A 25,765-nucleotide genomic window follows, 5' to 3' on the forward strand; every position below is an offset into this window, starting at 1 on the left:
CTGGATTATGAAGATGCTGCTGATGATGATGACGTTGTGGACCCTAACTATGTGCAGCCTGCTGAATCCGTGGAAGAATGGTCAGAGGCAGAGCAGGATGACGAGTCACCTCGGCCTAGGCAAGGATATCGCCATATGTCAGGCAGGGGCAGGGGCATCGGCAGCAGTGGGCGTGGAGGAAGTAGACAGGACACTGCTTCAGCCGGCACCACCACCATGCAACCCCCGGCAACTACTACCACACATTGTTCCGCTGCACCCTCTGCTAGTGGAGGCCGCAGTAAATTAAAGTCACCAGTGTGGGATTGCTTTGAGGAATGTACTGATGACAAAAGGTATGCGGTGTGCAGGTTATGCAGCAAAAGATAGAGCCGTGGGAAAAGTCTGAGCAAGATGGGTACCTCATCCCTCCAGGGCCACCTGAGAAGCCGCCACTGCCGCGAGTATGCGGAGTTTAAGAGGAAGCAGGCACTGCTGGCAGGGGTTCCTGAGAGCAGAAGGCCCACCAGCGCAGCAGCATCATCCCTCCCTCAGGGTCGTGAATCCCCCACAGCAGCAGCAGTAGTAGCATGCAAGCGCTCTTCCACCTCGGCTACTCAGGACACAGACATTGAGGCTGGCAGCCAGTGTTCGTCTCTCTCCTCTGTCTCCCCTGCATCCCAGCGTCGTCAGACCCTGCTGAGCGACACCTTTCAGGGTCTGACCAAGCCTCTGCCTCCAAGCCACAGGCGGATCCGCAAACTAAATGGCTTGCTGGCCCGGGCCATGGCATCACAGCTGCTTCCCTACTCCCTGGTGCAGGAGGGGAGCGCCATGCGGACGCTGCTCCAATTTGGCATCCCCGAGTGGCAAGTCCCCAGTCGCCACTATTTCAGCAGGAGCGCGATCCCAGCACTCCACAAGTTTGCGGTGGAAAACGTGGCCCGTTCCCTGGACTACTCTGTGGGCAAGCGGGTCCACGTGACCATGGACTCGTGGAGTAGCAGATTTGGGACAGGTCGCTACCTGTCCTTTACGGCCCACTGGGTGACACTGATGGAAGGGAGGAAGGACAAGAGCGCATCAGCCCAGCTAGTGGTGCCACCACGCGGGATCAGGGGGGATGCAGAAGGGTCCTGTCACGACACTCCCTCTGCACCCGGAAAGCAAGCCCGCCTCGGCAGCAGCAGCGCCAAGCCTCGGCACTGCCAAGCCCTTTTAAAATTGGTGACCCTGGGGAAGGAGAGGCTTACGGCCACCAACGTCCTGGCCGCCCTCAGGAAGCAGGAGCGGAGGTGGCTGACCCCCAGAGGCCTGGAAGTGGGGTATGTGGCAGCCGATAACGGGGCCAACCTGGTGGCAGCAGTGCAGCAGGGAAACCTCCAGCACATCCCCTGCTTGGCCCACGTGCTCAATCTTGTGGTGCAGCGCTTCTTGCGCACCTACCAGGGGATGAGAGAGCTGCTGCAGGATGCCCGGGCGGTGGTACGCTTTTTCCGCCTGTCAGCCACTGCCTCTGCACTCTTGTCCACCTTACAGCAGCAGTATGGAAGGCCACAACACCGGATGATCATCGACATGCCAGTTCGCTGGAATTCGACTCTGGCCATGTTGGAGCGGCTGTGTCAGCACAGGCTGGCTCTTAGGGCCTACATGCTAGACCCAAGTGTCCCCAGCAACCAGCAAGTCCCCATGATTACTGCCACTCAGTGGACACTGATGCAGCAAGTATGCCTGGTGCTGAGTCCCTTCCTGGAGGCAACCAAGATGGTCAGTGAGGAGCGGGCCTCTGTGTGCCAGTGGGTGCCCTTGGTTTGTCTACTGGAGCAGGCAATGGACAATTTAATTGAGCGTGGGGATGAAGCCCTGAGGCAGTTGGAAGAACAGGAGCAGATGGCAGCACAGTCCAGCTCAGAGGAGGGCTCACAGCAGGTAGTGGAAGAGTTGGAGGTCCCTAACCTGAATGAGGAGGAGGAGGAGGAGCAGAGTGCAGCAGGCGTTGTACGTGGATGGCGGTTTGAGGAGGACAACGACATGGCACAGGAAGAGGACAGGCATGCGTTATGGGACAATGGCGAAGACGAGGAAGATCTTGCTGGCAGGGCCCACTTGTTTCCCATGGCTGTGCACATGTTGCGCTGCCTTCGCAGGGACCCCCGGGTGATCCAGATGCATTCAAGGGAGGACATCTGGATTACCTTGATGCTTGATCCCCGTCTGAAAGGGAAGCTGGGAGACTTAATGACGCCATCCACCACCGAGCAACGCACAAGGGAGTTGAAGGAGGCCCTTGTGCGCAGACTACTGGAAGCATTCCCCCAGCCTTCCACCCCCACTGTAACTGCTCTCCCAAGCCAGCAAGAGGTGCCTGCCATTGCCACTAGCAGCACAACAACAACCACCAGCAGCAGCAGCAGCAACTGGCGCCCCGGAGACCTGAAGAGCCTAAGCAAGAGCCTGTATGCAGTGCAGCAGCCCAGAACAGAGGTGCCCGCCACAGCATCCACCACCAACCAGCACAAGCAACGACTGACCACCATGGTGTCTGACTATATGGGGTCATCCAGCGGGCTCAATGACACCGACAGCCCCGTCGCCCCCTTGGAGTACTGGGTCAAGAGACTGGACATCTGGAGCGAGCTTTCCCAGTACGCCCTGGAACTCCTATCCTGCCCTCCTTCCAGTGTCCTCTCAGATAGATGCTTTAGTGCGGCCGGTGGCGTGGTCACAGAGAAGCGCTCTCGGCTCTCCCACGCCTCTGTGGACAAACTCACCTTCCTGAAAATCAACCAGGCTTGGGTGGAAGGTGAGTTCCTGGCCCCTATTGTCGGACACAGGGGGACATGAAGTGGCTGCTGCATGTGCTGTTGTTAACTATGCCTGCCTTTATAAAGACAGTTACTACCTGCCTAGTGCCTACCTTGGTTAATTTTTTGGTGTTATGGTACTACTACCAGTAAGTTGCCATGGTCCTCCTTCTGAGCTGCTGAACTGACCGCCCGCTTTGTCCTCCTGACTCAGTCGCTACTACACTCTGCGTTCACACTGCCCGGGTCACTGGGTGCATTTAATTTTTTGGCCAGCACTATGACGCTGTGCTGCTACTACTAGCACCAGTATGTTGCCATGGTCCTTCTGTGCTGCTGAATTGACCGCCGGCATTGTCCTCCTCCTCCTGACTCACTCGCTTCCACCAATGTACTCTGTCTGCGTTCACACTGCCCGGCTCACCGGGTGCATTTAAATCTTTGGCCAGCACTATGACGCTGTGCTGCTACTGCTACTACTACCACCAGTATGTTGGCATGGTCCTTCTGTGCTGCTGCTGCTGATCTGACCGCCCGCATTGTCCTCCTCCTCCTGACTCAGTCGCTTCCCGCTACTACACTCTGCGTTCACACTGCCCGGGTCACCGGGTGCATTTAATTTTTTGGCCAGCACTATGACGCTGTGCTGCTACTACTAGCACCAGTATGTTGCCATGGTCCTCCTGTGCTGCTGCTGAACTGAACGCCCGCTTTGTCCTCCTCCTGACTCAGTCGCTACCACGGTACCACCAATGTACTCTGTCTGCGTTCACACTGCCCGGGTCACCGGGTGCATTTAATTTTTTGGCCAGCACTATGACGCTGTGCTGCTACTACTACCACCAGTATGTTTCCATGGTCCTTCTGTGCTGCTGCTGCTGCTGAACTGAACGCCCGCTTTGTCCTCCTCCTCCTGACTCAGTCGCTACCACGGTACCACCAATGCACTCTGTCTGCGTTATCACGGCCCGGGTCACCCGGGTGCATTTAATTTTTTGGCCAGCACTATGACACTGTGCTGCTACTACTAGCACCAGTATGTTGCCATGGTCCTTCTGTGCTGCTGCTGCTGATCTGACCGCCCGCATTGTCCTCCTCCTCCTGACTCACTCGCTTCCACCAATGTACTCTGTCTGCGTTCACACTGCCCGGGTCACCGGGTGAATTTAATTTTTTGGCCAGCACTATGACGCTGTGCTGCTACTACTAGCACCAGTATGTTGCCATGGTCCTTCTGTGCTGCTGAATTGACCGCCGGCATTGTCCTCCTCCTCCTGACTCACTCGCTTCCACCAATGTACTCTGTCTGCGTTCACACTGCCCGAGTCACCGGGTGCATTTAATTTTTTGGCCAGCACTATGACGCTGTGCTGCTACTACTACTACCAGTATGTTGCCGTGGTCCTTCTGTGCTGCTGAACTGACCGCCCGCATAGTCCTTCTCTTGACTCAGTCGCTACCACCGCTGCACTCTGCGTTCACACTGCCCGTGTCCACTGACAACTCTGCTAATTGCTGCAAAAAAAACAAAAAATTTTTTACAAAAACCTCTCTGGGGCCTTTTTGGCGTCAGCCACTCATCCTCCTCCAGCGGTACCTTCGCCGCCAAGTGCCATTGGAACTCGCCTTCACCTCTTTGACTGCTTAACGCGTATATCCCTTTTTAAAACCACTTATTACCAATTAATAGCCCCATTTAAAGTGTTGATTTCACTTTAAAATCCATTTTCTCGAGAGAAAAAAATTTGGGGGAAATTTTTTATGTTGAAGTTATGTTGCCCCTTATCACCTCGATAATCCATGCAATTTGGGGGATTGTAGCATGTATGGGGGCTTTGTTATTAACGTTAAAAGAAAATCCGCCTACGGGCGGGAATCCACGCGTGATTACGCCATTCACGGCAGAAAATCCGCGTGGTTGCGTGGACGCGAACAAAAATCCGCATGCGGCGGGGCCGAATGCGGATTTTTTTTTGCAACCACGCGGATTGCCGAATTCGTGGATGAGGCACATCCGAGCATCCCTGATTCTTCGCGTTCCTGGCCACAATAGCGCCATCTATGCTGCTATAGCATATATCATATACCATATAGCAGCATAGAGGGTGCTAATGTGTCTGGGAACGCGAAGAATCACTCGCATCCCCAGCCTGTCAGCTCCTGTCACCGAAACAGGAAGTGGCTGCCAGCGGGGCCAGGAGGATCGGAGAGAGACGGCGAGGGCACCGGACAGCTGCAGGGGGCTATTGGAAGCCCTAGGTGAGTAAAACTCATTTTTTTTTGTTTGACTTAAGTGTCCCTTTAAAAGTTATTTTAAAATATGATGAAAATGTATTTCCTAGGAGAAATGTCAGGAGAAAAAGTGAATTGCATACGGGCCCTGGTGTCTTGTTCGACGTTCTTTGCAAAGCCCAATGGAAGATGTGTCAGCCCAATCTAAATGCATAACAATAATAATAGTCATAACTTAGCGATGATGCTGACCTTGCGGTTCACAGCAGAAGTCTGACTCCCGTCTGAGCTTTGCACAGCTTTATTTTAGCTTGCAGCATCGCAGTCGCTTCCCTTTCTTTAGTTTGTACTACTTATTTAGATAGCAGAAGTAAGTCGTCCCGCAGGACCAGAACACTCGGCGGTATCACCACCAATAGGAAGGCGGCGAGCGCGGGACAATCAGACAGAGCCGAGGAAGTGAAAGTCGACTATTAGAGGAGATAACCCCAGCGAGCAGCAGCCAAAGCAAACACAAGAATGAGGAACGCTTCCTCCCGCTCGCTGACATTCCGCTGTGCGGCTCTGTGTAATTACACAGGGCGGGAGAGATCCAACACTGCCTGCAAAGCTTCTGTGTCTTTACCAGCGTTATTTCTTCTCCCTCTGTAAGGGCCCATTCACACTTAAAAGCGCAAAACGCTGGCGATTAACACCAGCGTTTTGCGCAAGTGTTTTTTCCGCGATTTAATGTGGGAAAATCACTGCACACTGCAGTGATTTTTCCATGATCGCGTTTAGCACTTCTATGGCACTGAAACGCGATCGCCGGGAAATAGCCTGAAAATGGTGCAGGCTATGCGTTTGGCGTTAATCACCGGCGATTAATGCAAATCGCCCAAGTGAGAACGGGCAAATAGATTTTTATTGCACTAGTGATTTAAAACGCGCTAGCGTTTGAGCGTTTTGCCAAAACCGCCGGCAAAACGCCTTTGGCTTTGTTCACAGTCGCTTGCGATTTTGTGAGTGATTTTTTTCCCCATCCCAGCGCTTACCTGCAGGCTACGATTTTGTGTAAAATGCTTTTCTAAGCGCTTTTGCAGAGTCATTTGTTTTTTCCCTTCCTGACGCAAGTCAGGAAGTGAACTCTTTGATCCAGAAAAGAATAAATACAATGTATTTATTCTTAAAAGCGCAAACGCAATCGCTGTGCAAAGCGATTTTGTGAGCGTTTTGCGTTTTTCCTATACCTTCTATTGTAGCAAAATCCTCCTAAAAATGGTACAGGCAGCGATTTGCTGAGCAGATCGGAAACGCACCGCTCAGATGTGATATCTCTCATAGGGAATCATTGCACAAGTGTTTTTAGGGCCTGTTTCCACTACACGCAGATGGGATGCAGAAAAACTGACTCCAATGAATGCCTATGGGAAAATCTGCATCAGAAAAATCACGTTAAGTGGAAACAGGCCCATAGGCTTTCATTGGAGTTTTTCTGCATCCATTCTGCATCCAATCTGCGTGTAGTGGAAACATACCCTTAGGGCGACTTTTTAAATCGCCAGCGCTCAAAAAAGAAAATGCAAAACGCCCTAGTTGTGAACGAGCCCTAAGAGGCCTATCACAGCTCTATATTAGATGTTGGCTTTTACAAAAAAAAAAAAAACAAGAATGAGTTATCATCTTTTGAAGCAGCAGATCAGCTGCGATCGCGTTAGGCACCGTCTTCTCTCCCGGCTTCCAGCCCACATCGGTAAGGCCATACATTCACGCTCAATGCACTTTATAGAGGTGACCAGCACTTTGTAATTTATTGTGGACATCTTTTGCACTGGGTCTGTGTGGGGGTCTGTGTGCATAGGCAGGTCCGGCGTTTTTTGCGGGGACTGGGTATGCGCACGGCTCCTACACACATCTACTTGTTTGATTTTTCATGTATATATTTTTTCTTTACAGGGTTGGGTGCATTTTTTTCTATTTATTCATCTTTGTACACAAATTTTTACATGTATTTGAAGCATGAATCACGTGTTTAGGAATAGGTCTATGGATATACGATCCTCGTTTTTTGAACAGTATACATTGGCAGCACTAGGCACTTTGCACTTGACACTTTTGAATTAGGCACTTTTTTTACCTTCCTCACTAATTGTCTGATTATTATAAATGATTTAAATATTGTTGTCTATGGGCTGGAATATCAATTATCATTGATTTCAACTGGGAGATTTTAATTGATTTTAATATCTGTTTTACTTGGATTGTCAAATAAAGTTGTATTTACTTTTGCATCACATATGTGTTAGCCCTTCTTTTTACCCCCTACTAAGCGTTGGCCTGGATTGGCAGTTTTCTTTGAGTTTATAGATATTTCATAGCCAATTGGGCACTTTTGTAGACATTGGCAATAGTCGCTCACTTAGCTTTTGAATTTAATAACAATGAGTTATCAGTGATTAGGGATAATCAATGATATGCAAATATTTCTACATTTATGCAAATGTATGTACATTTTATGCAAATATATGCAGCTTGGAAATGGACCAATCAAGTGCCACCCAGGTTTACACTGATTGGTCCAATTTCAAGCTGCTATATTTGCATAAAAATGTACGTACATTTGCGTAAACTCAGAAGTATTTGCGTATCATCAATCATCCCTATCGGTGATGTATGAAGTGGAGATGGGCACTAAATTGTATCGTGAAATGAAGCTGTGTTCAACAAAAAATTGAAACAGCTCTGTGCTCCTAGGAGTTCTGGTTCACCATCAGCTACTAGACCCACTGCAATCTGGATTTCGGCCTGCCCACTCAACCGAAACGGCTCTCACCAAAGTGGTCAATGACCTTGCCTTAGCTAAAGCTGAAGGTAAATACACCATTCTCCTCCTCCTTGACCTTTCAGCAGCTTTTGATACAGTAGATCATCCCCTACTCCTCCAGTCCCTCCAATCCATGGGCATTCACGATGTCGCCCTGACCTGGCTTTCATCCTACCTCTCCAACCGCTCCTTCACGACCTCCTCCTTCAATGAGTCCTCGTCCACCCCCAACCACCTCTCAGTGGGAGTCCCCCAAGGCTCGGTCCTTGGCCCCATACTGTTCTCCCTATACACATCCTCCATTGGCAAGGTTATCTCCTCCATGGGTTTTAACTATCATCTGTATGCAGATGACACCCAAATCTATCTCCACACCCCTGACATATCCACCACTACCATGGACAAGGTCTCCTCCTGCCTATCTGCCATCTCCTCCTGGATGTCCGCTAGGTTCCTAAAACTAAATCTAGACAAAACGGAATTTATGATCTTCCCACCCCGGTCATCCCTGGACCTCCCAGATGTGCAGGTCACTGTTAACCACACTACTATTCACCCTACCTCTCAAGCCCGCTGTCTGGGTGTCACCCTGGACTCCGCACTCTCCTTCACTCCCCACATCCAAAACCTCACAAAGTCCTGCAACTTCCACCTTCGTAACATCTGTAAGATTCGCCCTTTCCTGACCCCTGCCACCACCAAACTCCTCATCCATGCCCTCATGATTTCCCGCCTCGACTACTGCAATGCCCTTCTGTCTGGACTCCCTAAGACCCGAATAGCCCCACTGCAGTCCATCATGAATGCGGCTGCCAGAATTATCCACTCCTCCCATCGCTCCACCAGGGCGGCTCCCCTCCGTGAATCCCTCCACTGGCTTCCTATCCAGTCCAGAATCAGATTCAAGATATTGTGTCTGACCTACAAATCCATCCACAAAACCTGTCCAACCTACATTTCTGATCTTACTCAGAGATACACACCAAGCCGCTCACTCCGCTCCTCCAATGAACTTCGCCTGACCGTCCCCCGCATCACCCAGTCCCATGCACGCCTCCAAGACTTCTCAAGAGCCGCTCCGACACTATGGAACTCCCTACCTCCACCCATTAGGGCAGCCCCCTCCTTCAACACCTTCAAGAAGGCCCTCAAAACTCACCTTTTCACTCTTGCCTACCACCCCTCACAATTGCTCTAAACCCACAGCCGAACTCTGGTCCCCTACCTCTCGTGTCCCTACCTCTCCCTCTAGATTGTAAGCCTTTGGGCAGGGTCCTCACTCCTTTTGTGTCCTACCTGATCATGCACCTCTATTACTGTGCACCCATGCTATGCATTTGAGTGAACCTAACTTGCCTAATCTCCATGCTCCATCCAGTGACTAAGCATTACCTTGTACTCCTACTGTGCTGTGTGATCTGGTTTTCTTGTATTCCTGTATTGTCATATTGCTGTTTGTCACCCCTAAATATTGTCTGTAACCTAAATTAATGTCCAGCGCTGCGTAATATGTTGGCGCTTTATAAATACAACAAATAAATAAATAAATAAATCTGTACCTCTGGGTGTTTCAAGTCCTACCCCATAGTGCCCCATTAATCCAGGCCGTGCACTGATGAGGATCAACCAGGGCTGGTTTATCCATGAGGCGGGGTGAAGCTGGTTTCTTCAGGCGGCAAAGTTGGGGGGACGGCACCCACCTGGCAGTGGGTGTGGAGGGTCGCCAAGCTGGAGGGGGTATTGGGCACAGCGGTGGGGAGGAGGGTCGGACCGCCCCTCCCTCACCTGGGTCCACGATCTGTGCTCCCTTTCTAGCTTTTAAGTGCAGCAGCAGTGTATTAATACCAGGCAGCGGGCGGGGATGACTCACCTCTTCCGCGTTCCAGCGTGCATTCCACTCTCGTCACTTTCAGCAATGCTGCCCACTGTATTGTAAGTAGACGGCATTGCAGGAAGTGACAAGAGTGGAACGCAGAAGAGGTGAGTAATCCCGCCCGCTGCCTGGGGGGGGAGGGTTCTCACAAGTTTGCCTCAGGCGGCAAAAAGTCTAGAACCGGCCCTGGGATCAACCAAACCAAAACATGGTATGCATGTTGGATTATTGTGGCTCTGTGCAGTTAACAAGCTGACAAATAGTTGCATTCCAGCAGTTCTGGAGGTGCGTTTAACTATCAGGGACAGCAAAGAGATGATTTACATATTCAGCAATGATGCATTGTGGGACACCTCAAGGCCCATACCCACCTTGCGATTTCTCCAATGATTTTTCCCGACGACCGTCGATTTTGCACGACCTCATGCCGTGGGTAGAGACATGCGAATGTCGATAACGACTGTCACGACGGATTGGATCTTTAAAAACTCTGACGACTTCGGCACAAAGTACTGTGATCGCTTGAAAGCTCGTTTTCACCCGTTGTGTACCGTCGCGTGAAGTCGCACATACCCGCCGGCAGGAAGATGGATCGGGGAGCGCTCGTTGTCGTGGGATGTCGCTGTGATCCATCTTCCTTTGTCGCAAGGTCAGTATTTAGCTTTAGTGCTCACTCCAACCTGAATAATTGCAAATACCTTCTGTATACTGTAAATTGGTGTTAAAATTCAATAAAAGCTTTATAAATTAAAAAAAAAAAATGGAAACTTCAGTTTTGCGTAGCATTTTAGTAAGAGGGATTTTTGGTCTCTTTCAGTCCCTTACATACTCCTAGGAGTTCTGGTTCACTATCAGCTTGCTGGGAAATTTGTAACTCTTCCTTAAAGGGCAACTATCATGAGAGCAGCGCAAAGAGGCGGTGTCAAGGACATGTTGCAAGGCAGCGTGGTCAAGAGTGACTAGTCTGAAAGTTATTGATGCACCCATATAGCGTGGATCCCCGACAGGCAACAATTATCGCATGTGTGTATTTAGTTTTGAGACTCTACACAGATGTGGCTGGATAGTGTACTGGTTAAGGGCTCTGCCTTTGAAATGGGAGACCAGGGTTTGAATCCTGGCTAGGTCAAGTACCTATTCAGTAAGGAGTTCAAGGCAAGACTCCCTAACACTGCAGGGTGGCCTCCTGAGCATGTCCCAGTGGCTGCAGCTCTTGAGTGCTTTGAGTCCGACAGGAGAAAAGCGCTATACAAATGTTTGGATTATTATATATATATTTTTTTTTATATAAGCAGCTTTTATTGACATCAGAAGACCTCTTGCCCCTTTGAAGGTACAAAGGGGAGCGTTTGTGCACGTTGTATATCAGGGCTGAGATTCAGTAGGAATTTGGCTCTGAACAAAACGTTCTTGTTTGTTATCATTGGGTTGCAGGCCAAATGATCTTCCCGGGAATTCATAGAGGTTTTAAATGTTGCTTCTACTTGATGAAATCTTGTTCTTCTTCTGCTTCCAGTGAAGACTGAGGTCCAGACAGCCGTCATGAGCACAGTTTGATCTCCTGTTCTAGAACTTGTCTTCTCAGGAAGGTAGACACCTTCTAAGCACCGTCACGCAGGACAAGAACCAGTATTCCCTTCTGTGTATAATGCAGCGTTACAGCCAAGCGTCCAGCAGCTTCTCATTCCTTCAGACTCTTGCATTCTTAATTATGGCTTCAAGCCTGCTTGAATAAAAGTTTCACTTCTGTAACAGTAGAGGACCAAAGATGGTCAATGAGAAGATAATAGTTCTGGCTTGTAGGCAAACTTAAAGTAAAGTGAGAAAGTTTGCTTGAAGTGAAAAATTTAATTTAGGTGTAATATCTACCTAAGTAGAAGGAAGTCTCTGGATAGTATCGAGTCCTCCTGTTTCTTCACCTGACCAGTCAGATGTCCATCTGACCGGTCAGATCTTTGGAACTACTCAAGTCCCCGAGTACCTCCGAAGATGAGTGCATCACTACTGTGCATGCTCGAGTAGCTTTCACTTCAGATTCCCTTTACAGTGTACCCAGGGTGGCGTGTGTGTGTGTGTGTGTGGGGGGGGGGGGGGGATGGGACACAGAGTAATGTTATCTGGTCTATGACATGCCTCTGTGTCACCTATGCCCGCCGTGACATGCTGTGACACCCTGAAATTGGCGACAAGGAGCTTGTTGGCAGCTAGCAGAGGGAAGGATTGTCCCAAGCAGGAGAGGCACTCCTGCAAAATGCCTACTGGGGGCGTTCCTAACGCCCCTTCTCGGGCTCTAATAGGGCAGCTCTGCCTTTTCCCCGCCTCTCCCACATCGCATCCCCGCCTCCCTGCACTCTGCTCTGTGATGAGACATGCAGAGCTTACAGCATCGTGCCCCCAGGGGTCACTGAAAGTGAAAGTGGCTCATATGTGGCCAACGGAGCGGCTGAGAGCAGCGGGGACTGCAGCTACCTCATTCAGCCAGCCCCACGGATCTGGTAGTGGTTTGTTTTTGTTTTTTATATTTCCCCCCTTGAGTTCTATTTAAAGCATACACAGCAGAAAGCTTTAGTGTGCATGGTTCAGTGATTATAAGCAGAAGTCCAGAAGAAGTGCTCTGTACAAATTAACAAGCTGACACATCATTGCATTCCAGCAGTTCTGGAGGTGTGTTTAGCTTCTAACGGCAACAATGGTTAATTTGCATATATTCAGCAGTGATTCCCTGGGAGACATCTCAAGCTCACTCCAACCTGAATTATCGCAAATTCTTTCTGTTTTAAGAAAGCAAACTTTTGTTTTCCGTATCTATGCTTGTTTTGAACTATGTACAGTGCTACAGAATATGCTGGAGCTACACAAATAATAATAATGAAACAGGTTTTTATAGTAAACTATGCCAGACTATAACTAAGATTTAACTATCTAGGATGGATTGGCATCCCAGTCCTTACTGAGACCCAAAATAGGTAAAAAAAGAAGATACAAGGTAATTCAACTTACCAGCATGCGCTGAAAAAAAATCACCTCTGACTAGAGTGGCCCTTCAAAGGATACCCGAGGCAAACTCATTTGTACAAATGGAGGGAGCAGGCATGTATGAGCATGAGTCCATATACACCCCACCAACCAAGACCCGCCCCCTGTTCATTTCCGCCATATCCGATCCCGATTGTCAAAGCCCTGGTTAGTGTTCCACTTCATGGCCAGGTTGTGCACAACTGCACAATCACTGGCCCGGCTGCATGTGTCCTTGACCGCCTGTGGCGCTGGGAGCGTGATCAAGGAGGCGCGCTGCCGGACATGCGCTTGTGCTTATAGTTTGTGCTTATAGTGTGTGACCTGGCCAACTTGTCAATCTAATGGGAGCTTGTACAAAGGAACGGAGGGAGACAGAGGCGAACGGGAGGCGTGATGGGCATGATGATGCCAGAACACACATGTCTGTTCTGTACAAAGAAGTTAAAGGATACCCGAAGTGACATGTGACATGATGAGATAGACATGGGTATGTACGGTGCCCAGCACACAAATAACTATGCTGTGTTCCTTTTTTTCTTAGTCTGAAAGAGTTAAATATCAGGTATGTAAGTGGCTGACTCAGTCCTGACTCAGACAGGAAGTGACTACAGTGTGACCATCACTGATAAGAAATTCCCCTTTTTTACCTCTTTCCTGCTCTGAGAAGCCATTTTCTGCTAGGGAAGTGTTTTATAGTTGGAATTTCTTATCAGTGAGGGTCACACTGAAGTCACTTCCTGTCTGAGTCAGGACTGAGTCAGCCACTTGCATACCTGATATTTAACTCTTTCAGTCAGAGAAAGAAAAAAAAGGAACGCAGCCTTGTTATTTGTGTGCTAGGCACTGTACATACACATGTCTATCTCATCATGTCACATGTCACTTCAGGTATCCTTTAAATAAGTATCACCCTTGAAATAATATTTATGGCAGATATGTCACTACAGGCTGCTGCTAACAACACACAGAGGGTTTGCAGAAAAATGATAAAAAGGATGTGATACAAAGCAGGGGGGAAGTTTCCTAACCACAATAATCACACAATTACACAGGACATATTTCCTTGTAACTGTGAACAAGAAGGATGTGCAACTTTCAGAATTACATTCAGGTGTGACTGGAGAGGAAGCTGAATTGTGCTTTTTGTAAAACAAATATCACAACCTACTGTGTTTAAAGGACCACTGTCGTGGAAAATTGTAAAATTTAAAGTGCATTTAATCACATACAAATAAGAAGTACATTGTTTCCAGAGTAAAATGAGCCATAAATGACTTTTCTCCTATGTTGCTGACACTTACAGTAATTAGTAGAAATCTGACAGAACTGACAGGCGCAACGGACGGTCGGTATGGAGGTGGGATTTCCGCCCTAACGGCTGAGAGTATGGAAAAGCATTGTGGCAATTAGCAGAGTACGAGATTGATTAACTAACCGGCGCTAAGCCGGTTAGTGAGCCTTAAGACCTAGTGGGCACAAACCACGGAGTTAGGTGGTTTGCGCCCACACATTGCGCACAGCCCGTGCAGTGCGGTAACGTCGCACCCGCTGCCCTGTAAACGTCGCACCCGGTGCGCTAAAAATGGTGCATTGGGTGCCCCCGAAATGGTGCATCAATGCGCTGCTTCAGGGGGAACCCGATGCGCAGTTTTCGGAGCTCCGGGTGCGACATTTACAGGGCAGTGGGTGCAATGTTATCGTCGCACCGCTCACTATTACCGGCGCACCGCGCTGCGTGGGGCTGTGCGCGAAGTAGCTTTGCGTGGCAGTTCGTGCGCGCAAAACTACTTTTGAAGCACTCAGTGGCTTTTCACTCCGGCGCTAACACTTAGCGCCGGTTAGTGAATCAAGCCCTACATGTCCGCAGAGGCCAAATTGGAGGACAGCAAAGGTATTATTATGTATAATGCCATGTTTGATACCCATACTGTTAATGTTATTGTATCCAATGTAGCTGATTGTGGGTACTGTCCTGTATTTCTGGTATGATGTTTTGATATGTAGGGGTGGGGTTATATCAGTGATTTCTGGTTATATGTCAGATTGTTGTTGGCACGCTTGGTCACCATTCTGTGTTGTCACCTTGACAAAAGGGACGTCTTGGGGCCCCGAAACGAATCGTTGGTCAATGGAATGGAACTGTGTCACGATCATTGAATAAAAGTGGACTTGGTCTACATTGAGTATGTGGACCTTCTGGATTTTTTGTTCATCTCTTCACGGGGATTCTCAGTATTTAATTTATTCTTTACAAAAGCAGTCCATGGCAAGAATCTATATAAAGATCCTTGCAAACTATTCTGGCAGTTGGACTGAGCAACGGCCATTCAGTAAGTGCTTTTGGAAATAAAGAAAACCCTGAGAATCCCCCATGAGGAGATGGACTAGCCCAGACATGGGCAAACTTGGCCCTCCAGCTGTTAAGGAACTACAAGTACCACAATTCATTGCAGGAGTCTTACAGTCACAGTCATGACTCATAAAGGCAAATGTATTGTGGGACTTGTAGTTCCTTAACAGCTGGAGGGCCAAGTTTGCCCATACCTGGACTAGCCCAAAACCTGTTGGATCTGTCAGATTTCTACTAACAACTGTAGACGACATCAACATAGGAGAAAAGTAATTTATTGCACATTGTACTCTGGGAAAAATGCACTTTTTATTTATGTGTTTTTATGTATATAACATTTTACAATTTTTTGCAATAGTGGTCCTTTAAAGGATTTGTCTTGACTTGAAATGAGCCTTAAATTCGACTTTGGCCTAATAATGAATTACCGGACAGCTGGTTAATTAATCAAGCTGTCCTGTAGTCATTAGCCTTCCAAAATTCGGGTTAGTCCAGAGCAAAGTTCCAATTCAGCCCACAGTAAATTCTCACTGATGCCAAAAATCCTGCTTGCTTGAGTTTCACATTAAATCTCTAGATGACACACTCTGTAAAAAGGCTGTTTTAAAGGTTTATGTATCTACATTAACATCAAGCGACTGAGTCAAGTCTAAAGGTGCCCATACACTCGTCAGATTGGCAGCAGATAGATAAGAAATGCATCTGATGATCTATCTGATGCGTTTTTAGAACATTTTTTACCAGGATAGAATTCCAATAGATTTCAGTTTGAAATCTATTGAAATTCGATCTGATGGCATTTTTTTGCCATCAGATTTCCATTAAGGCCAATGCAAACTGATAAGCAATCTCATCAGATCGACCTAAATTTTCCATCCTGCCTGGTCGACGGAAATCGATCGAAATCGATCGAAATCGGCCATCGATCGGTCGATTGGCCAACCGATTTGCAAACGATCAATCGATCGGGATCGATCGGTCGGCCAGAAAATCGGCTGAGTGTATGGGCCCCTTAAATATCACTCACCTATAAAGCAATGGCAATTAGTCATATTAAAGTGGACCTGAACTCTTGCACAGGACAGAAGAAAAACAGAGAGAAATGCACCCTGTATGTACTAAGCAAGTTTAGCCAGTCTAACCCCCCCATCTGTGACCAATCACAGCTGTAATTTGTTCTCTTAGCTGTGCCAGCTGACTGCCTCTGCAAAGCAGCTAATTTGTAAACATAGGATGTTATCCCTTTGTCTGCTTTCATGAAAGCAGGAAGTAGATACACTGCAGATTTATTGCAGGATTTGTATCGGCTGTAACAAAGAAATGTTTTCCTTTAAAGGTTATTATGCTGTTGTGTATCTTTTAGAGCAGAGAGGAAGTTCTGAGTTCAAGTCCCTTGTAACCCTTCCGAGATTAGCTGCCTAACCCCCTTTAAAGGGAAGGTTCAGGGACAATAAAATAAATCTGGTCTCCTGTGGCCGACTCGACCGGGCCAGGCCGGCGGCCAGGTCGGGCTTCTTCTGCGCTCCATTGTGCGTTCCACGCCGGTACGCTGACGTCATCGGACGTCCTCCGGGCTGTACTGCGCAGGCTCAGTCGTTGAGCCTGCGCAGTACAGCCCGGAGGACGTCCGATGACGTCAGCGCGCCGGCGTGGAACGCACAATGGAGCGCAGAAGAGGCCCGACCTGGCCGCCGGCCTGGCCAGGTCGGGCGCACCACCGGAGACCACCGGGAGCCTGCGGAGCGGCGCCGAGGGCACCTCCTGCCTGCCAGGGGCTGGAGGAAGTCCAAGGTAAGTGGATTTGGATTTTTTTTTTATTGTCCCTGAACCTTCCCTTTAAGTATCAGGGGGGCACATATGGGGGGGGGGGGGGGTGTCAGGCAGCCGGATCCCTGCTGTGGCTTTCTTGGCTGTGCTTGCCCCCTATAGCCAGATGTCCCCCTCTAGCCAGCAGCCTTTACTCACCTCCCAGGCTCCAGCGATGAGCCACTGTGGACCCCTCCGCTCCGCCCGGCATCCCCGCTCGTACTGACGCTAAGTTCCGGGTTGCAGCTTGATGACGTCATTAAGCCGGGACCCAGCACTTACGGCAGAGCAAGCGGGAATACCGGCTAGAGCGGAGCGCTGATCGCCAGGGGAACGGCAGGAAGGTGAGTGGATCCTCTTCTTTCCCCCCTAGCGCCCCCGCTCTTACTAGTCAGGATAATCCGCCGGCGATGGCTCCTGATCACTGAGAGGAGATGTCAGCTGTCATATGACAGCTTGATCTCCCCTATCGGGTGCGTACGATCGAGGCGGGATGCATCGTTTTTGCGGACGTGGAATCTACGTCCAGTCGGAGCGGCAGCATCACCTGCTGGGCATAGATTCAAACTACGTCGGTCCGAATGTGGTTAATAACTCAGATCTGCAGTATTTACTTCAGCACATAAAACAGTGATTTTTATTTTGATTGATCTTTCAAAGCGTTGAACTCAACTCATCGATGTAACTTGAAGAATACTTTTATGAAATGTATGAAAGAGCTTCTCCTGTAACAGCAAAAGAAAAAGGAGAAATACCCCCACAGCGAACAGCTAATTGGCTGCCAGGCTTCTCTCTGCCCTTCATAGAATGCTAGTCAATGCTTGTTTACTTCCTGGAGAACAATGTCATTTTCTTACCAGTCTCCTCCGCTCTTCCTCCACGGTGATGAGCAGGCGAGCAAACTCTTTCAGGGACTGGGCTGAAAGACAGAAGAGCGCGTTTAGCCTTTGTATTCTTCAGATGACAAAAAGAACTTATAAAAAGAGAATGAATTATCCGAGCATGCCTGGGAAATCTCTGCTGCTGGATGACTAACACTGCAAACCATGGCTTCCCTTTACAGCAGCAGGGACAGCCATACTATCCCAGGAAAAACAAACACAAATATATGTAGATAAATACTTGCTCTACCTACATAGTAGATGTATTGCACTGTCCACATTTTGACTTCAGTGAATGTTATATAGTCAATAAATGGAAAACAGTTTCAGGCATTTTGCATCTTTACTCAGAGCCGGGACAAGGTCCTCCAGCACCCAAGGCTGAGACACCAAAGTGCGCCCCTCCATCCCTCCACCCCAGCCGTCACACACTGATTGCTATTAGACTAAGAGGCACCCCAGGGCCCCCAACACCTTAATCTCTAGTTATCTGGCTTGTAGTCACTTCCATGTATCTCCTTTTCTTATTTCTTTCTGCTTCAAACACAATTAGGAATGACAGCTGAAAGAATTGTGCGCCCCCTCCTACACTGCGCCCTGAGGCTGGAGCCTCTCCAGCCTATGCCTCGGCCCGGCCCTGTCTTTACTGCCTCTGATTGATTGTTAATTTCCTCCCTTAGGCCTTGTTTATACTAGGGGCTTGATTCACTAAACCGTGATAACTCATATCACGTCTGTTTTTATGCACATTTTCACATTTGCGCACGATCGCAAATTTTCATGCAAAAATGTGCGATTATGTGCACACATTCACAAATGCACGCAATAATTTGCGATTGCATGCAAACACAAAAATGCGTGTGAAAACAGCTGTGATACGAGTTAGCACGGTTTAGCGAATCAAGGCCTAAGAGCGATTTCGCTCTTTCTTAAGCGCTGGCGATTTTAAAAAAATCACCTTAAAAGCAATTGCACAATGGTCGCTTATGTGAGTGCACCATTTTCTGAGCGTTCGTTTTCAATAGAAAGTATAGAGAAATTGCAAAGCTCTTGGAATTGTGATTTTGCTAAGTGCTTTAATGAATAAATACATTGGGATCGATGCAGTAAACGGTGCTAACCCAGTTAGCACGCCTAAAGGCTTTGGGCGTGCTAACTAGGGTGCTAAGTAGTTAGCACATACAAACTACTTAGCACCATAGTTAGCACATGCAAACTTAGCACCGTAGTTAGCACATGCAAACTACTACTTAGCACCGTGCTAACTAGGGTGCTAAGCTCCATGGTTAGATACCCCTGGTCTTGCTAATTATGATCTTGTAAAAGATAGAATATTTGGAAATTTAAATTCAATCTGAGCTCTATACATTGTGTGACGATCATTATATTATTGTTAACAATACCTCTTATCTTCCACAGTGATAACTGATGCTGAAGCTACTGTTGGAAAAGTTAGGAGGAGCACTGCTACACTGCATATTCTGTCATATGTTCCTTTTCTTTGTTGAATAAACACTGATTTTTTTAAAAAAAACTAGGGTGCTAAGTAGTTTACATGTGCTAACTACGGTGCTAAGTAGTTTACATGTGCTAACTACGGTGCTAAGTAGTTTACATGTGCTAACTACGGTGCTAAGTAGTTTACATGTGCTAACTACGGTGCTAAGTAGTTTACATGTGCTAACTACGGTGCTAAGTAGTTTACATGTGCTAACTACGGTGCTAAGTAGTTTGCATGTGCTAACTACTTAGCACGTGCAAAGCATGTTAGCACATACAAAGTGACTTTTCACTGGCGTGCTAACACTTAGCACCCTTTTCTGAATCAAGCCCATTGTATTATTCATTCCCGGGTCAAAGAGTTCACCTCCTGACTGACGTCAGGTAGTGAAAAAATGAATCGCTGAGCTTAAGCGCTTTTCTAAGCGAAAAAAAAACAAAAAACAGGGAAAAGAACTTTGAAAAGCGCTCACCAAATCGCCAGCGCTGCAATGTACCAGAAAGGAGACAGGCTGACTGAGGTAAGATTCATTACAGCAGAAACAGTTATGATTATATTGGAATGCTTGCAATGCAGCATCAGGTTGTAGACGGCATAATAAACACAGAGCAGTGGGTAAATGGAATTTGATTTTATGGCTGACAATCCCGCTCTGTTGTGTGTATCCTGAAAGTGCTGAAATGCTATGCGAAATTTCAACTGTTCCTTCTTACTCTGATAACCTCTTCCTTCTCTATCGCTACTTTTGCAATGGTACTCAATCATAGTAGTAGTCTGGCCTGACTGCTGCCATGTGACCACGCCTTATCCCTCCCTTCCGATGACTCATGCTGTCAGCTCTCTGTACCTATGCTAAACAAGACAGCAGTGGCGTAGGGACCAGCCTTAGCAGCTGCTATGGGGACCATGTCCATAGTTGGCAATACTGAGGTCCACGGCTGGCCTCATGGAGACATCCATCTCTAGTACTGGCAGGCGAACTCTAAAGAATGTTTGTTTACTGAGAGTTCTAAAGCCAGTACAAAATATACCTAGTCTCCAAAAAGGCTCTGGGGGGGAAGAGGAGAAAGAATTCCAAATAGCTAATCAGCCTAGGGCCGTGATCTGCAAACTTGGCTCTCCAGCTGTTAAGGAACTACAAGTCTCACAATGCATTTGCCTTTATGAATCATGACTGTGGCTGGCAGACTCCTGCAATGCATTGTGGGACTTGTAGTTCCTTAACAGCTGGAGAGCCAAGTTAGCAGCTCACTGGCCTAGGGTAAGCATCACTGGGAGAGCTACATTCAATATACAGCAATATATAGACATAGTAAGTGTTTCTGGTGCTGAAACCAAGAAATGTATCATAAAAGTCAGTATCCTGAATAATTTACTACATTTTGCTACAGTAGAATTTAGTTCTAGTAATCTCTGAAATTGCAAAATATAGCGAAACCCCCCCGCCTTCTGTGCATTCGTAGAGCGCCGATTTGTAGCGTGCTGTTGCAGAGTGTACATACTTTAGCATAAAGCTACCTGTCCTCGCTCCCGCTTGTATCCTCTAGTGTCCTGTGCAGCTTCTGAACTGGCCTATAGAGCTCCAGGCTCATGTCACGTGACCGCTGTAAGCCTGGCGCTTTAGTAGCCAGTTAGGAAAGCTGCACGGGACACTAGAGGATGCAAGCGGGAGCGAGAAAAGGTAGGTATACATGCTGCAGCACACTCTGCATATGCCTCCCCCCCCCCCCCCCCGCACATCACCAGCGTACATCCCCTGCGGATAGGCTGAGAACCCCCCCTTACACACACGCGTTTTACACCCAGGGTATGTAAAAGTTGACCTATCCACAGGGGAAGTCAACTAACTAATGTGTATGTTTTTGCGAGGGAATCCACACAGAACCAGGGAGAACCTACAAACTCCTTGTAAGATAAGGCAAGAGCATTATCCACTACACCACCCTGCCGCCAATAATGTCTAGTAGTATTAGCAAAGAGCAAATGCATAGTTCCCAACTGTCCCTCTTTTGGGGGGACAGTCCCTCTTTGGGGTCTAAATCCCTCTGTCCCTCTTTCTTCCTCAGTTGTCCCTCTTTCAGGACTGATGTACAAATCTATGTAAATATATGTATTTTTCTATCTTTAAAATGTGTTTAATCAACTCTAAACTTTATTCCCTGCATTTTTATAAAATTGATATACTTCTTATTTTTAAATGTTAAAATAAAGGAAAACTACTAATGATAGAGAGGACCAGTGTGCTTGCAATGATAAAACTGGATGTGCATGGTGAGGGGTGTGGCAGGGTGTGGTTAGAGGTGTGACAGGAGCATATCTTAAAGAGACTCTGTAACTTAAAAAAGTGCCCCTGGGGATACTCACCTCGGGAGGGGGAAGCCTCTGAAACCTAATGAGGCTTCCCCTGTCCTCCTCCGTCCCACGGTGGTCTCGCTGGGCCCCTCGTAATCCACAGCCGACAATTTGTCAGGCTGTGGCTGGCTGTGGCGCCTGCAGTCCAGCGCTGCGTAATATGTTGGCGCTTTATAAATACAATAAATACAGTGGGTTGCAAAAGTATTCGGCCCCCTTGAAGTTTTCCACGTTTTGTCACATTACTGCCACAAACATGAATCAATTTTATTGGAATTCCACGTGAAAGACCAATACAAAGTGCTGTACACGTGAGAAGTGGATCGAAAATCATGCATCATTCCAAACATTTTTTACAAATAAATAACTGCAAAGTGGGGTGTGCGTAATTATTCGGCCCCCTGAGTCAATACTTTGTAGAACCACCTTTTGCTGCAATTACAGCTGCCAGTCTTTTAGGGTATGTCTCTAGCAGCTTTGCACATCTAGAGACTGAAATTCTTGCCCATTCTTCTTTGCAATACAGCTCCAGCTCAGTCAGATTAGATGGACAGCGTTTGTGAACAGCAGTTTTCAGATCTTGCCACAGATTCTCAATTGGATTTAGATCTGGACTTTGACTGGGCCATTCTAACACATAGATATGTTTTGTTTTAAAACATTCCATTGTTGCCCTGGCTTTATGTTTAGGGTCGTTGTCCTGCTGGAAGGTGAACCTCCATCCCAGTCTCAAGTCTTTTGCAGTCTCCAAGAGGTTTTCTTCCAAGTTTGCCCTGTATTTGGCTCCATCCATCTTTCCATCAACTCTGACCAGCTTCCCTGTCCCTGCTGAAGAGATGCACCCCCCAAGCATGATGCTGCCACCACCATATTTGACAGTGGGGATGGTGTGTTCAGAGTGATGTGCAGTGTTAGTTTTCTGTCACACATAGCTTTTTGCATTTTGGCCAAAAAATTCCATTTTGGTCTCATCTGACCAGAGCACCTTCTTCTACATGCATACAGTAAAAAATGGCGCGGAGGAAATAATGGCGCACCGTTCTGCCGATTATAAAACGCTATTTACCGTTTTAATGTTAATACATTAAAACGGTAAATAGCGTTTTATAAAACAGCAGAACGGTGCGCCATTGAAAAATGCAGGGAACTAGCAGAGGGGGTCGGGCTGGCAGCGGGGGTCGGGCTGGAGAGGCAGCGGGCAGTGGGCTGGCAGCGGTGTCAGGGTGGAGAGGCAGCGGGCTGGCAGCGGGGGTCGGGCTGAAGAGGCAGCGGGGTGGAGGGAGGATTACGCAGCATGTGTATATTGTGTATACATTACCTTGTCCCGGCCGGCGATCGCTCCTTCACTCCATAGCTTACAGGAGTCCTGCATCCAGCCAATCACCATGCGGCTTCAGTTTCCGCATGGTGATTGGCTGGATGCAGAACTCGTGCAAGCTATGAAGTGAAGTGAAGGAGCGATCGCCGGCCGGGACAAGGTAATGTATACACAATATACACATGCTGCGTAATCCTCCCTCCACCCCGCTGCCTCTTCAGCCCGACCCCCGCTGCCAGCCTACTGCCCGCTGCCTCTCCAGCCCGACCCCGCTGCCAGCCCGCTGCCTCTCCAGCCCGATCCCTGCTAAAAAAAATTGAACATATAAAACGATAAATATCGTTGTAATGCAGCGCCATTCTGACACTATTGGCGCTGTGCGCCATTTTTGCCTGTCCCCCTTCTACATGGTTGCTGTGTCCCCCACATGGCTTGTGGCAAACTGCAAACGGGACTTCTTATGCTTTCTGTTAACAATGCCTTGCTCTCCTTGTTCAGCCTGTGAGTTTAGGTAGATGGCCTTGTCTTGGTAGGTTTACAGTTGTGCCATACTCCTTCCATTTCTGAATGATCGCTTGAACAGTGCTTCGTGGGATGTTCAAGGCTTTGGAAATCTTTTTGTAGCCTAAGCCTGCTTTAAATTTCTCAATAACTTGATCCCTGACCTGTCTGGTGTGTTCTTTGGACTTCACGGTGTTGTTGCTCCCAATATTCTCTTAGACAACCTGAGGCCCTCACAGAGCAGCTGTATTTGTACTGACATTAGATTACACACAGGTGTAATCTCTATTTAGTCATTAGCACTCATCAGGCAATGTCTATAGGCAACTGACTGCACTCAGATCAAAGGGGGCCGAATAATTATGCACACACCACTTTGCAGTTATTTATTTGTAAAAAATGTTTGGAATCATGTACGGTTTTCGTTCCACTTCTCACATGTACACCACTTTGTATTGGTCTTTCATGTGGAATTCCAATAAAATTGATTTATGTTTGTGGCAGTAATATGACAAAATGTGGAGAACTTCAAGGGGGCCAAATACTTTTGCAAGCCACTGTAAATAATATTTACCTTCCCTGGCTCCAGCGTCGGCTCGAAATCAGGCAGGAATAGGCAATCCCAGTCGGGTCCGCTCTACTGGGATCCCGCTGACTCCACTGGGATCGGCTATTTCTGCCTGATTCCGAGCCGAAAGCAGCTTCAACGCCTGCGCTGGAGCCTGGAAGGTAAGACCGACATGACCGCTGTTCAGAGCGACCAAGCGAGACCACCGTGGGAAAGAGCAGGATGGGCAGGGGCGTAGCAATAGGGGGTGCAGAGGTAGCGACCGCATCGGGGCCCTTGGGCCAGAGGGGCCCCGAAGGGCTCTCCCTCAACTACAGTATTAGCTCTCTATTGGTCCTGTGCTCATAATAATCACTTCTATAGATCCTTTGAATAGTAGTAATCATTAACAAACTGTTCTTCATCCCCTTCTTGTACCTCTGACACTGTAGTTGCCATTGGCAGGTTTTGGTGCGCCGTATCAATTGTGATGTATAGAGTGCTTGGGGGGCCCCATTGTAAAACTTGCATCGGGGCCCACAGCTCCTTAGCTACGCCACTGAGGATGGGGGAAGCCTCGATAGGATCCAGAGGCTTCCCCCTCCCGAGGTAAGGACCTCCCAGGGGCACATTTTAAAGTTACAGATTATCTTTAAAGAGTCCCTCTTTCTTATCTCAAAAAGTTGGGAGGTATGCAAATGCAATAGCAGAAGGGCTTTAAAGAGAACCCGAGGTGGGTTTTAAGAATGCCTTTAGGACACAGAGGCTGGTTCTGCATACTATCACCAGCCTCTGTGTCTGTACTGTGTCCCCCCAGGCCCCCCTGCGCTCTGCTGTCACCGCCACTCCCCACACCTCCTCTAAAGTGCCGCTCCCCGCCTGCGTCCCTTCCCTCCAATCAGCTTACGGTGGCGGGGAGAGAAGGGACGCAGGCAGGGGGAGAGGCGCTATGTAGGAGGCGGGGGAGCGGCGGTGACAGACACTCAGAGAGGTAAACAGCCTGCTAGCGACACGCTGCATGTCACTAGCATGACGGTTTTATTTATGGGGGACAGCAGAGCGCAGAGGGAGACTGGGGACACAGTATAGTAACAGAGGGCATTGTATGCAGAACCAGCCTCTGTGTCCTAATGGCATTCTTAAAACCCACCTTCAGTTTTCTTTAATGCTGGGTACACAAGGTGTATTTTGTCAGTCGATTTCCCGTTCGATCGATTTTCGATTCATTTTTCCGCTCAATTTCCTGCTCGATACTCTTATCTTTTCTTAACAATTTCCATTCAATACTGTTAGATAGAATATAGGCAGGTTGGCACCAGATGCTGGCTGTTCAGTAGACTCAATGTATTCACTCCTTTCAGAGGTGTGCTCAAGAAAACATGTCAAACTTGTCAGGAAGAAGAAAGACGGAGCACCAGCTCTGCTTGCTAGGATTTATTACGAATACAATGGCATTACAGGCATTCCAGATAGGATAGGTGAGGATACCGGCCTAACAGCCATTTTGCGGCAACTGCCGCTTTCTTAAAGGCAACAGTGGCTCAATTTCCATTCACCTCTATGAGAAATCGAGCGGTGAACAAACCTTATTAAATGTATATTTAAAAAACAATCAACACGGCCATAAAAAGTGGATTAGCAGATCCACTACAAAGGATATGCACCTTCTCCTCACAATATATGTAAAGGGCACAACATCTATTCATTATGCCTCATGTCAATCTGTGACACACGGAAGCATAAGCAAAGATCACCACATAATATAAGCAGAATACAGAGCGATAATAAGACATGCGA

The 25,765-nt window shown here is 48.0% G+C and overlaps 1 protein-coding gene across 1 annotated transcript in view; it reads right to left on the reverse strand.

The window, feature by feature from the left end:
• LOC137544792 (rho GTPase-activating protein 42-like) overlaps positions 1-25,765 on the reverse strand; it is a 397,590-nt gene that overhangs the window by 214,880 nt on the left and 156,945 nt on the right. The window contains exon 3 of the mRNA XM_068265881.1: positions 17,726-17,787. Within this exon, the coding sequence (XP_068121982.1) occupies positions 17,726-17,787 (62 nt within the window). The remainder of the gene's footprint in view (positions 1-17,725; positions 17,788-25,765) is intronic.

This window comes from Hyperolius riggenbachi, chromosome 2, assembly GCF_040937935.1.
Source record: "Hyperolius riggenbachi isolate aHypRig1 chromosome 2, aHypRig1.pri, whole genome shotgun sequence".
Classification (NCBI taxonomy): Eukaryota; Metazoa; Chordata; class Amphibia; order Anura; family Hyperoliidae; genus Hyperolius; species Hyperolius riggenbachi.